This window comes from Salarias fasciatus, chromosome 14, assembly GCF_902148845.1.
Source record: "Salarias fasciatus chromosome 14, fSalaFa1.1, whole genome shotgun sequence".
NCBI classification, from domain to species: Eukaryota; Metazoa; Chordata; class Actinopteri; order Blenniiformes; family Blenniidae; genus Salarias; species Salarias fasciatus.
In genome coordinates, this window is record NC_043758.1 from 39138194 (window position 1) to 39151203 (window position 13010).

Here is a 13010-nt window from a genome sequence, read left to right on the forward strand (position 1 = left end):
ACTCGAGTGTTAAATAAGCACCACAATAAACATCACAAGTAACTTGACACAAGAGTTGTCAGTGCAGTAGCAGAGAGCTAGGCCAGGTTTGGGTCCAGGAGCTTCAGCTCATCGCAGTCTGAGGCCAGCTCCTGCATTACCTCCAGCTGTGACTTACCTAGTGCTGAATGGAATAGCAAAATTTGCTAAACCAGCATGAAATTAGCGAGCATAATATTGTTAATATTCTAATATAATACAAAACATGCTTACTAAACTCGGACTTGTGGAGCCATCCGCTAAATTTAGGGTCAGCTAACCATTTTGGATTAAATCCGCTAATTCGATTTTTACCATCGCGGCTCGCAGAAGGCTGCTCTAACAACGTGCTAACTCGCGCCTCCATTGGCCTGGTGTGAACGAGTGGTCTCCTTCGACTTCGGAAAAGTGTCCAACGTTTTTTCTTCCTCCGTGACATGACGCGTAAAAGTTGTTAGAAATGGGATTTTACTCACATTTATAGCTGTTTTGCTGTCGCGGCTCTTGTACTCGTCCGTCTTCCGCCATGTTGTTGTACAATGTGACGTCACGACTGCAATGCATTGTGGGATATATTGCTTCGTCTAGTGACCATCGGATGTCCACTACATTTCGCGGTGAGTTGTGGGATACATTGAGTGCACTATGTAGGGAACATCGATGCTCACTAGGCATTCGGACACCCCTACAAAATGGCGTATTCCCTATATAGTGCACTATATAGGGGACTCTATGCACAACTTCACCACTTCCTGAACTTCAGGAGGCTCCTTGTTTCCTGTCTTTCATGATAGGACGAGCTGATTAATGCAGGTGTGTCTGGCCTCTGGAACAGCTTCAGACACACCTGCATTAATCAGCTCATCCTATCACGAAAGACAGGAAACAAGGAACCTCCTGAAGTTCAGGAAGTGGCTGAGTTGTGCATAGAGCCTATACTGGAGGATCAGAATTGTATGGTTCCAACTCGTGATTGGGCAGTCATAATGCCAATCAAACGCCACGTGGGACCGCTTTTGCGTGACGACATATCATGTCGAGTCGCCGCCTCGATGCGCGCGCTTGTTTCGAGCCGCGCATTCGCAGAGCATTGTTTAGGAAGTGACATGCAGCGGGAGCGACCATCGCAGAAGCGGCTTGTTCCTCCCGCGAACAACTCCGAACAGGGGCGGGGTGGCCATCAGGAGGTTTCCCGAACGGCCGGTGTGTTCCCGGCCGGTGGGGTCTATTGCGGCTGCACCCCCCCCCCCCCCCCCCCCCCCCCCCGCTCTCACGGCCCGTGTGCGTGTCCGCTCTCCCGGTATATTATATATTTGCTCCCGGTCTGCGAGTCAAAATACTCCGAAGATTTTGGACCCACGTAACCGCGTCACCGTGTCCTCCGCTCTTGCCGATGCATAATGTCAAGGTGCGTTCAGGGTCAAAAAAAAAAAAAAAGGTGCGTTCAGGTACCGAAATGTGGTACCGACGGATTTCCCGTGAATCGATACTCGGTACTTCAGCGGGAATTCGGTCGGTACCAAAAAATTACCGAAATTCTGTACCCATCCCTAGCGCCAACTGTCCGTGAACTGGTCGTGAACTGTCCGTGAACTAGTCGTGAACTGTGCGGGAACCTGCCGGTTCGTGACTCCAAAGTCGTGCAAGTGTAAACCTAGCTTTACACTTTAACATCAAGTACCTCCTGGTGGCCATGTAAACAATGTCATGGACTGCCAACATGTTATTTTATTTATTTATTTATTTACCGGTATTTATTTATTTATTTATTTATTTATTTATTTATTTATTTATTTATTTTCAGATGAGCAAGTTGCTTTAAAAGTAGTCACATTTGACCACAGATACGATTCTTTGCATTGAATAATGACTTCAGGTTTATTCTCAAAACTCAAAATTAAATAGTTTCTGAAAAAGACCAAAGGCTCAAACACAATAAAAACTATAAAGCGGAGAAATGTCTGTATTGTAATTTACACAATGCTTCTCAAGAGACAAATACATAAATACACTTTATTGTCATAGTATCATGTAGTAGCATGTAGTACCTTCATTGCAGCATGTTCTCCCCATGTGGGTTTCTTCCCAGTACATAGGTGATTATTAAACTGCTGGCACTGACATCAAATTGAATTTGTATTCATTTATCTTTTTTCTTCAGGCTGTGAGACTTAAACCAAAACCAGTAGAAGTGACTGACATTTCTCCCTGACATTTCTCAATGAAAAGATCTTTTACTTTCTTCTGTCTGTCAGTGCATGCATGCATGTGCGTTCTTGTATTTCTATCCTTGTTGGGGCCAAATGTCCCCACAAGGATAGCAAAACGTGGAACGACGTGCCTTGTGGGGACCTTTTTCCGGTCCTAAGTAGGAGAAACAGTGTTTTCTTGACCATGTTGTTGTTACTGAAAAAAGTAAAAGTGCAAAAACATTTCTTTAGGGTTAGGCTTTGTTGTGGTGTGGGTTAGGGTTAGGGTAAGGGTCAGGGTTAGGGGCTAGACATGAATGGGAGTCAATGGACGGTCCCCACAAGGATAGAAATACAAGACTGAGCGTGTGTGTGTGTGTGTGTGTGTGTGTGTGTGTGTGTGTGTGTAATGTGCTTGGTCATCCTGACTGGTCCTGCAGGTCTGGCTGGTGTTTTATCTCTTTAGGTGAAGAGTGCAGGAACAAAGAAAGGGGTGTGATATTTACCATGTCTGGAAACTGCTGGCTGAGTGAAGTTTGATGCTATTTAGAGTTTAAATTCAGTTCAGACTCTTCATAAAGATAATGTCAATGAAGCGCCACATTTCAAGGGCACATTCACCGTTTGTGAGGACCTCTCCATTTGAATGTGTGACAGTGACGTTTGACCTCTTGCTCAATAAGGGCTAACAGAGGTCAAGCGTTACAGCGGTGCACGAGAACTGGAGGAAAGTTCAGTGTCCTCACATCGAGGCTGTGGGGAAAACACAAAATGCCATTCATAAGCGGTTTTAAACATGTGAGCAGCATAGTAAAGCGTTTCAGTTGTGTCAGCCATTTCATTTTTTTGATTTCATTTTTAAAAACCATTTCCAGTTATTTTTGGAGCTTTGGGAGCATTTATCCAATTATCAGCGCCCTTCCACATCCCAGACACGAAACTGCTGGCAGTGAAATCAAATTGAATTTGTATTCATTTATCTTTTTTTTTCAGGCTGTGAGACTTTAAACCAAAACCAGTAGAAGTGACTTCAGCAGACATTCAGACTCTGAACAGAACTGAGACTGCAGAAGATCCCATTTTAAAATGGATTTAATGGATAAACAGGGAGAAAACTCTGATCCCTGACATTTCTCAATGAAAACATCTTTTCCTTTCTTCTGTCTGTCAGTGCGTGCATGCGTGTGTGTGTGTGTGTGTGTGTGTGTGTGTGGCGTCTCGACATTCAGGTGTGTCTTCAGAGAGACAAAACCCAAAGCTGCTGTTGACAGGTGGACTTTGTGATCCTTGTTGTCAGCTCTGAAAAGCGGTTTAGGACCCTGGACTTTGGTCTCGGGCCGTGCACGTTATTCTAACTCATCTGTTGTTTCTCTAATGTCGAGTCAGACTGTGGAAGAGGTTCCGTTTGGATATTAATATCACTTCAAAGGTTTTAGTTTTTCTTTTCTTTGTTCAATTTGTTGAACTTCAGTTTAACTGTGAACATTTTAGGAGATCCGAACCAGAGAACTCTTCATGGTGACATTATCCATTTAGATCCAGCCACAGGCAGGGCCTGAATGCAGCATCTGTTTCTCAGGGTCTGTGGCTCTCCTGCTGAGGCTTGGCCTCATCGTGGTCCCGCCCAGCCAGGAAGTGGGTGTGCTTTTTAAACGTTTCCGGGCACAGATTCCTCAGACTGCTGCAGAATAGGCCAATCAGCTGTGAGGCAACAACAATGTGCACCCTTCTCCTTTATGCGGTGGTCTTTGCTGGAGCTGCCTACATCTTCCGCCAGATTTTTGTGAAGGGAAAACGATGCGAAAGCCAACTAAACCTCACTGGGAAAACAGTGATCGTGACAGGTAAGAGAAGACTCGTACCTCCTCTCACTCTGGCTGCTTTGATGCCACATTATTTTCCCACACACGGAATTCCATGGAATCTTCTGCTTTCTGCCTCTAGGCAGTAATACCGGCATTGGTAAAACCACAGCCATAGATCTGGCCAAAAGAGGAGCCAGGGTGATTCTAGCATGTCGCAATGAGCAGAGAGGACTGTCGGCTCTGGAGGAAGTCAAGAAGGTGGGTGAAAGTTTAATCTGATCTTGATTCTTTGCAAAGATGTTGTGGTGTAGATCCAGTATCAGGTAGTCAGTGACCGCCAGCTGTGGGACCAGATGTTGTGGTGATTTGGTGGAAAGAGCCGTGGACGGATCTTGTTGTCTGTGTGTTTTGTGAAAGGCGACCGGAAGCAGCCAGGTGGTGTTCATGCAGCTGGACCTGGGGAGTATGAAGTCTGTCCGCAGCTTTGCTGAAACATTCCTGAAAAATGAATCCAGACTGGACATCCTCATCAACAACGCAGGTCAGAGCTCGGTCCGTCACACACCTGTCTCTCCATCTCTCTTCCTGTGGGCAGAAGTTTGTTACCATGCAGCTGCTGGCACGATGTAACCCACAGCTTCTGTCTGCATGTAGTCTAGAGGACAGAGAGACTGCTGCATGTCACATGTTTCTATATGAGCGCTGCTTGTCTGCATATTCACACTCTTTAGTCTGCTGAAAGATCACCGACTGATTTTAAACAGTTTCATGTTTTTACAAGATCCTGACATGTGAAGCAGTTTAGTTGTGGATTCTTCCAGGGGATTTGAACGGTCTTCATCTTTCTTCTCAGGTCTTTTCATGCAGGGTCGCACGTCGGACGGACTGGGGCTGACATTCGGTGTCAACCACATCGGCCACTTCCTGCTCACCCACCTGCTACTGGACCGGCTCAAACAGTGCGGGCCCAGCAGGATCGTCAATGTATCGTCCATAGGACATAACTTTGGAAACATTGATTTTGACTGTCTCACCACCCACAAGGCCCTGGGGCTGGGGACTTCATTGAAAGAAGTCTTTCAGTGCTACACTGCTAGCAAGCTGTGCAATGTGCTCTTCACTTATGAGCTGGCCAAGAAGCTGCAGGGAACCCAGGTCACCTGCTACTCCCTCCATCCAGGTGAGTCCTGCCAGCTGCAGACACACAACGCAGAACAGACCATGTGAATTTCCAAGTTACTGTAAAACTGACTTTATCTACTTCACAAACTGGGATTGAGAGAGTGAGAAGCTTCAGGTCACACTGTTATTTTTTTACTCTTGAATCTGCTCTAATTGTCTCCAAAGTGGTTCTTCAACCAAGTAAATGTGACCGTCATTGAAGAATGGACTTTCTCTCTTCCTTTTCCAGGAGCTATCAAAACTGAGATTTGGAGGAACACCAGCTCTCTGATGCAGCTGGCCATCGCTTCTCTGATGGCCTTCTTCTTCAAGAACCCCGTCCAGGGAAGCCAGACCACGCTGCACTGCGCACTCCAGCAGGGAATCGAACACCTCAGCGGCCGTTACTTCAACAACTGCACCGTGAGAGATGTCTACCCCAAAGCAAAGGATGACGTTGCTGCCAAGAGGCTGTGGGAACTCAGCGAGAAGCTGACCGGCCTGGCCTGAGGTGACCACGCCCAATTGGGACTGAAGCGTCTCCTACCCAGCAGTCCTCTGGACTGATAGTGTTTGAGGTCTCATATTAGCTGGCAGCTCATAAAGTTGTAAATCAAGTCACGTTAATAACTCAACCGGCACACCTAATCCCTTTATCCGGCCAACAGAATAGCCCGTTTGATGAGAAGGACCAGCAGTCTGCCAGAATGAGTCTTTCTACTGCACTGTTCACTCAACATCACTCCACAGTCAGCAACGTTCGCTCACATGAAATTGCTGGTTTTTCTTTGTAAACGAGTCAAGAAATTACTGTCTTGTATTTGGAACTATTGAAATAAAACTGACTTGAGTTTAACATTTTCCATCCTGCTTTTGATACGTACTTTTAAATGAAGCAATGTCCAACTTTTTGACTGACATACCGCTATCTCACACCTTCACACATGGCCAGCCAGGTAATGTATCAAAGTTTATAATGACAGAGTGAATGCAGGAGCGCTTTGCTGCCGCTGCTCACTCTGAGCTAACTGCCTTCCTTCTCGATTCCTCACTTGGCTCCACGTCATCACCTCTCTAAAGCATTCCACGATGTGGGTTTTTTTGTGGTCCATATTGGCCTGGACTGTCTCCTCACTCCTCCATCTACTTGCAGAAGGAATCCTTCAGTACTTGGCGGCAGAGGTGCTCAGACTCCGCTCTCGATGGTCCGGACCTCCACCAGCAGCTCTGAAGCTTCACCCGGACATCAGCTTCCAGATTCGCCCGAAGTACATCCACCGTGGCTCTCAGCGGAGCTTTCTCTTCGGCGGCTCCAAAGGGATTATTTCCATCTGGTCGTCCACTCGCCATCCCTCCCGAAACCGGCTGATCTGTCAACCACAGCGTGTTAGCCTGCCCGGCTAGGTCGGCTAATGCTCCGGCTAGCGCTCCCCACTCCAGTGACAACACCAACGTCAGCTTCGGTCTGCTGAACATCCGCTCCCTCACGGGCAAAGTTCACCACATCCAGGATCTCCTTAAGGACTGTAAGCTTGACTTTCTTTGTTTGAATGAGATGTGGCAACTTCCTAGTGACTTTTCCCAGCTGAACGATGCTACTCCGCCGGGGTTTGTCTACATTAGCAAACCTCGAGGCTCGGGTCACGGAGGCGGTCTCGCAATATTACACGGTATTACAAGTGGAAGGTCCTCCCCGTCTCTCTGCCTGCTCTCTCGTCACTGGAATGCCAGGCCTGTCAGATCTCCGGCCCCGCTCCCACAATCATTGCCACCGTCTACCATCCCTGCAAGCCCCATTCCGATTTTTTAAATGAATTTTCGGCCCTTCTCACCCACCTTGCCACTCTCTTTCCCAATGTAATTCTGCTGGGTGACTTCAACATACACATAGACAATCCTGCTCACCCCCTTACCAAGGACTTCTGCTCATCACTCAGCAGTTTTGGCTTCCTTCAGTTTGCAGATTTCCCCTCTCACATCAAAGGACACACCCTGGACTGAATCTGCTGCTCCGGTCTCACCCCGTCTGACTGGACTGCTGCTCAACTTCATATTACCATAGGACCATTTCCTCCTCTCATGTAATGTCTCCCTCTATCTCTCTGTTTGTGCCATCTCATTCACATAAAGGATACTAACATGGACTCCCTCTCCTCCTGCATCTCCTCCCTGACCTTTGACTCTTCTTCCACCCCCGATGACCTTGTCTCCCTGTACAATAATGGGCCCACTCAGATCCTCAACTCACTCGCTCCTGTAAAATCTTGTTCTGTTTTTTTCACCCGGTCTGCTCCCTGGTTCACTCCTGATCTCCGCGCCTTGAAAACCAAAAATCGTCAGCTTGAAAGACTCTTTCGGAAAACTGGTCTCAATATTCACAAAGACATGTATACTGCTCATTTATCTCTTTATCAGGACTCCATTTCTTGTGCTAAATCACAATATTATTCTGGTCTCATCTGCTCTAATGCAACACCAAGACACTCTTTTCTGTTCTCAATGGCATCATCCAACCCTCTGACTCTCTACCCCCCCACCTGTACTCTCCAGAGACCTGTAACACTCTAAGAAGTGTCCCCCCCCCCCCCACTTGCTGAAAGGGCGGGTGGGAGGGCAGAACCGGTGCTCACTCACACCATTGGGGGGGGGGGGGGGGGGGGGGGGGGTGTTAGGGATGGGAATTGTTAAGAATTTAGCGATTCCAATTCCACTGTTAATGCTGCTTAGCGGTACGATTCCTTTTCAATTCTCATTGAGTGAGAAATGAAACAATACAAATGGGGTGTTCGCATTAACTCTTTAATATCTGCATCCTGAACAGAAGAAAAACACATCCATGTCATAAAAACTTTGCAAGCTGCAAGTAGTCCCAGTTTCATCTTTTGGTGTGAAAACAGCCAAACTCTGGAGCTTCTTCCTGACGCCAGGTCGGAAAGCTCCGGCCCGGGCTTCTCAGGCGCCCTCATGCGAGCCATCACAGCGGCGCAGAGCGGTGCACTTGCTCGGCACCCTGGGCAAGAGCACAGTATGCCCAGCCTAATCGCCGGCCCTGCACCGGCCTCACACTGGATGCCCTTGCGTGTTTGGTCCAGCTCTGCAGCACTGTCACTGACAGCCTCGGTGTGTCTGCTGTCAGCTGATGGAGGTTGCCAGATCTGCCCCAAATATAATGTTAAAACCATCCAACAATCAAAAGCAATCCAAACCTCCATCTCTGTAGAAAATGCATGTTAAAACCGGATGGGATCATTTCCTTGAATTTGGTCACAGTATCCCCTGATAGACAGTCTCCTCCTCTTTGTCTGGTTCTGCAGACAGTCTGTTCCCTTGGGTCTGGTTCTGCCAGGGTCTTCCTTTAAAAAGGAGTCTTTCCTCTCCGCCGTGTCCTCTTCTTACTCTTGTGGAACTGTTGAGAAGTCTTTGTTGCGCTGGTATAGAAACAATCCTCCATCCATATAGTGAGAAAAGGAGCTGTCAGGTTCTCATCCTACTGAGTTGTTTCATTACAGAAACACAGCACCCTCTGGTGGCCTTATATCAACACTGCTTTCTACACTCTGTGTGTCTGTGCATGATTTCAAAAAGTGAAACTGTTTTGAGTGGGCGTTACAGTAAAAGCTGAACCTGAGTCATCATTGTGCTTGTTTCCAGGTAATTTTAAAGATGTGCTGACCCAAGACGCAAAGCATTATGGGAACCGTAGTCAAGACAACCCAGCCCCTCTGTATAATAACCCGCTGTGTACGTCTCAGATGTACGTCTCAGATGTACGTCTGTTCGGCAGGTGTAGGTTCCAGATAAACCGGGCTTCCAGGTCTGTCTGGGGCCCTGAGCCGAAACCACCTTAAAGACTATCAATGGACAAAAAAACTCTTCTTTTAGGAGCACTGGGTTGGCGGGATCAAGACCATGTGGGAACTGCAGCATGTCGTGGGATATCACACCATGTCCAGCACGGCTACACGCATCAAAAATCACATAAATAAATTAATTTATTTGTGATTATTCAGATACTTTTGTGCTTTCATTATGGGGCAAAACGCATGTATAAGCGGATCTGTTTTGACTGTCCTCACACTCCTGGGTCTGCCACGAGGCCTCTGTGCTGAAGCTGACGTGGCTGCCATAGCAAGGACCGCAAACGTCCTCCGACACATCTGGTGTAATAAAAACACATAATTAGTACGAAACTATGAACTCTTTCAGGCCATTAATTAAACCCAGTTCGTCCTTCAAAATATTGGTTTTCCCTCAAAACAACAGTGAAATATAAAAATATAAGTACATTTAAGGGTTTAAACTGATGAGGAATACGCTCATCTGGATTGAGTTTACAAATGAAATTGATATACATAGGTGAAATTTATTTTTTTACCAGATATCTTGATGCCCCCTGCTGGTAATAATATCAAGCCACAACTTAGAAGACAGTGGAGTTCAAGAGTTTTCTATAACAGTTGGTTCCATGATTCCAGCATATTTCATCGTCAAAATAGAAGCATCACAAGTGGCATCAAAAACAGGTCGCTATCTCTGAGCACGAGCATATTTAAACTTCCAGACTGGCATAATCTTACTCTCCTGATCAAGTCCTTTCCAATGATATACTGTGTCATGTTTAGTCTTATGACATTTTTTAAAGTTCCTCCTCTGGACCCAGCCTTGTGTCAGGTGGACCTGGACCAGGCGTATGTATACTTGTTTGTTGTAGTGACATTTAGCTGGGAGTGGAGCCTTCCACACGGTTTGATCCATTGTAGCACGGCTCCAGTTGTGACTTTGGTAAGGGAAAGAGCACGGCTACTGTCTGATTCACAAACGCCATAGGCACGTCACTAAACCGGTTTCTTTCCACCAATAGCTTTGGTGGTGGACCACTCAGTGGTGACCCCAGGACTGCTGGGAGGTAGACATTTGTCCATGATTTGAGCTCCATCATTGTCTGGTCTGGGAAGTTAGGCTTTTTGAAGTGCCGTGTGATTACCACTCCCAGGTAGGTGAGCTGTCTCTCCTCAGCTTCATGCAGCATGTCACAATATTCCAGAATCAAATGTTGGTTTATTTTTCTGTAAACAGTTCACTTTTGTCCATATTAATCTTGTACCCTGATAATGATCCAAACTGCTCGAGCAGGGAGAGCGCTACTGGCAGAGAGTCACCTGGGTTTGAAATGTAGAGCAGCAGATCTTCTGCGTATAATGAAACCTTATATTCTGTGCCACCTCTCCAAACACCAGCGATGTTTGGGTTACTTTGAAGGGCTACTGCAAGCGGTTTGATTGCTAGATTAAAGAGGATTGGGCTTAATCGGCAACCCTGGTGGGTCTAAAAAGCTTAGAGTCAATGGTTGTGAGACTATTATTAGTTTGAAATTTAGCAACAGGAGATTAATACAGCAATTTAATGCAATGAGGGTCCCAGTCCAAATTTCTCCAAAACCAGAAATAAGTACATTCACTCAACCCAATCAAATGCCTTCTCGTCCTTGATTGATACAATACATTCTGGTGTGTCACCCAGGGATAAACACAGGATATTGAGCAAGCGGCGAACATTAGGCAAAGAGTGGTGATTTTTAATAAACCTATTTTGGCCATCAGCTATTACTAGAGGGATAACGTCAGCCACTTGGATCACCTGTGCCAATCTTTCCATCTGTATTTAGGAGAGACATGGGCCTATATGAGACGCACTGAGATAGAAAAAAGAGAGGAAAAAAAGAGAGAAAACAACGGTAAAAACCACAGAGTGAGGATAAAATTGAACGCTGGGTTGTTGAACAGAGAACAGAGAGCAGAACCAGCATCTGCAGCATGTGACTTGAATGTCCACCACTTTTGAGGAGGTCATTCATTCTTGGCGCTTTCTCATTATGAAAAGGTGTAATCTCTCTATCCACACAAGAACTACTGTCTTGCAGCAACTGCCAAAGGATTATGGAGAAACGCTGGCCAGAAGAGAGGGGCAAATTTAATGAATGTAGATCTTGATGAGACGAATGCGTGAGTGTTGGTTTGATCTCCCTACGACATTCCTGCGGGCCGTAGCGACTGTTTTAGACGTTTTTTGGGATATAGGTGGCGCTAGAGAGCCGATGGTTTTCATTTTTGTATTTTATAAAATTTTTCGCCGGTCAGGATGTGCGTGCCAAATTTAGTGAGTTTTCGTGCATGTTTAGGGGGTCAAATTCGCGTTTATTTGGGCGTTAGTATAATAATATAGAACGACAATAAACAGACGAATAACAATAGAGACCTTGCCCTTGACGTGAGGGCTACATGGATACACCATGGAGCCTGTTTAGTTTTTCATGGTCTATATTATCATTAACTACAAATAATTAACAATAAATTGGGTTGTCTTGAAGTTTAGAAACTGATCATGAATAAGTGTAAAAAGTGTTTATTTCATGATTATTTACAGTCCATGAGCCAATGTAGTAACAGTATTGATATAAAACTTCAAAATTGGGTTATATTTCAGTTTATGAAGAGTTATCAATGTAAATTCAATGAATGGCCCAATGTAGTCGTGAACACATTACTCCCGTCGTGAACACATTACTCCCATTCTAAAATCTCTTCATTGGCTTCCTGTCGAGTTTAGAGTTAGATTTAAAATCCTTCTAGTGACTTACAAAATCCTAAATGGGATGGCTCCGACCTATCTCCAAGATGCTTTCACGCCTTATCAACCAATCAGAGCACTCCGCTCTCAAAATGCAGGGTTACTGGTGACTCCTGGAGTCTCTAAATGGACACTAGGTGGAAGAGCCTTTCGCTATCAGGCACCGTTTTAATGGAACCAGCTTCCAAGTGGTGTCAAAGAGGCAGACACAGTCTCCACATTTAAGGTTAGGCTCAAGACGTTTCTCTTCGATGCAGCCTATGATCAGGTCAGCTAGGGATTCTAAACTAAACTAAACCAAACTAAACTATCTAAACTATACTAACTAAATACTAGTTTAAAGGAGCACAGCGCAGTTTGCTCGTTTTATGCGAAACACCGCCCCCTGCAGGCCTTAGGCGTAACTGTAGCTTAGTGAAAAGCTCGTGTCTGTGGCTTGTGCCCATGTACGTGCAGAGAAGAGGGGAACTCCTTCCTCGCTCTTTTAGCAGCGTTCGAGTAAAATGTAAGTTTCTTTTACCTGGTGGAGTCTGTGCTGGAGTTGAGGCAGTGCTAGAAGCCGGTCTTTTCTTACTTTCTGGAAGCTCCATCCTCAGTACTGCTCAGTTGTTGCTGCTAAGCGTCTGGCGGAGTAATGGCGGACAAATCGAAACTTAGGATTACCAGGCCAGCGGGAGGCGCATTACGTCAGGCTCAGAGCGATTCGTACACGAATCTCTCATATTTCTGTGCCTTCAGTGCCCTGCACAGGGAAATAGGAGCGACTGCGATCTTGCAAAAAGTTGTCAGGCAAAGGTGAAAACGTGTGTGGGTGTGAATAATTGATAATTTAATATTTAAAAACTGCGCTGTGCCCCTTTAAATACTAAACTATCCACAAAGCTGCCCTAGGAGCTAGAATGCTGTGGGAAGTACGGTGCACTCAGCCCGATCCTCTAATGTCTGAATGTTATTCCCTTCAGTCCGTTCATTGCTTTTCACCTGCTGTCCCCCCTTCGAGGGGGAGTCTTCTCCAGTTTCAGTTGCTGACTCCATTATTACGAGGGCCTATGAACAAGCTCCGGCCGGACCGGGAGGACACTCCTGTCGGTGCTGCCCTCGGACTGGCTTCAGTTCTACTTCTGGGATCCGCGGTTCTTGTGCTGGACCGTCCAACGGACTGTACTCAACATAGTCCTAGGCTTTACTTCTTATTGTCTCATGCTAGCTG

General features: G+C 46.1%; 1 protein-coding gene across 1 annotated transcript; it reads left to right on the plus strand.

The window, feature by feature from the left end:
- Positions 1-3878: 3878 nt before the first annotated feature.
- LOC115400611 (dehydrogenase/reductase SDR family member 13-like) lies at positions 3879-6029 on the plus strand. The gene is made up of 5 exons (XM_030108607.1): positions 3879-4051; positions 4152-4270; positions 4430-4553; positions 4866-5192; positions 5424-6029. The coding sequence occupies exons 1-5, from the start codon at positions 3925-3927 to the stop codon at positions 5681-5683; spliced, it is 957 nt and encodes a 318-aa protein (XP_029964467.1). The 5' UTR covers positions 3879-3924; the 3' UTR covers positions 5684-6029.
- Positions 6030-13010: the final 6981 nt, after the last annotated feature.

Excerpts from the sequence above, each read along its gene's own strand:
- LOC115400611 (XM_030108607.1), top strand. The coding sequence starts at position 3,925 with ATGTGCACCCTTCTCCTTTATGCGGTGGTCTTTGCTGGAGCTGCCTAC. Across the intron at positions 4,271-4,429 it reads CTCTGGAGGAAGTCAAGAAG|GCGACCGGAAGCAGCCAGGT; the intron begins GTGGGTGAAAGT and ends GTTTTGTGAAAG. Across the intron at positions 5,193-5,423 it reads CTGCTACTCCCTCCATCCAG|GAGCTATCAAAACTGAGATT; the intron begins GTGAGTCCTGCC and ends TTCCTTTTCCAG.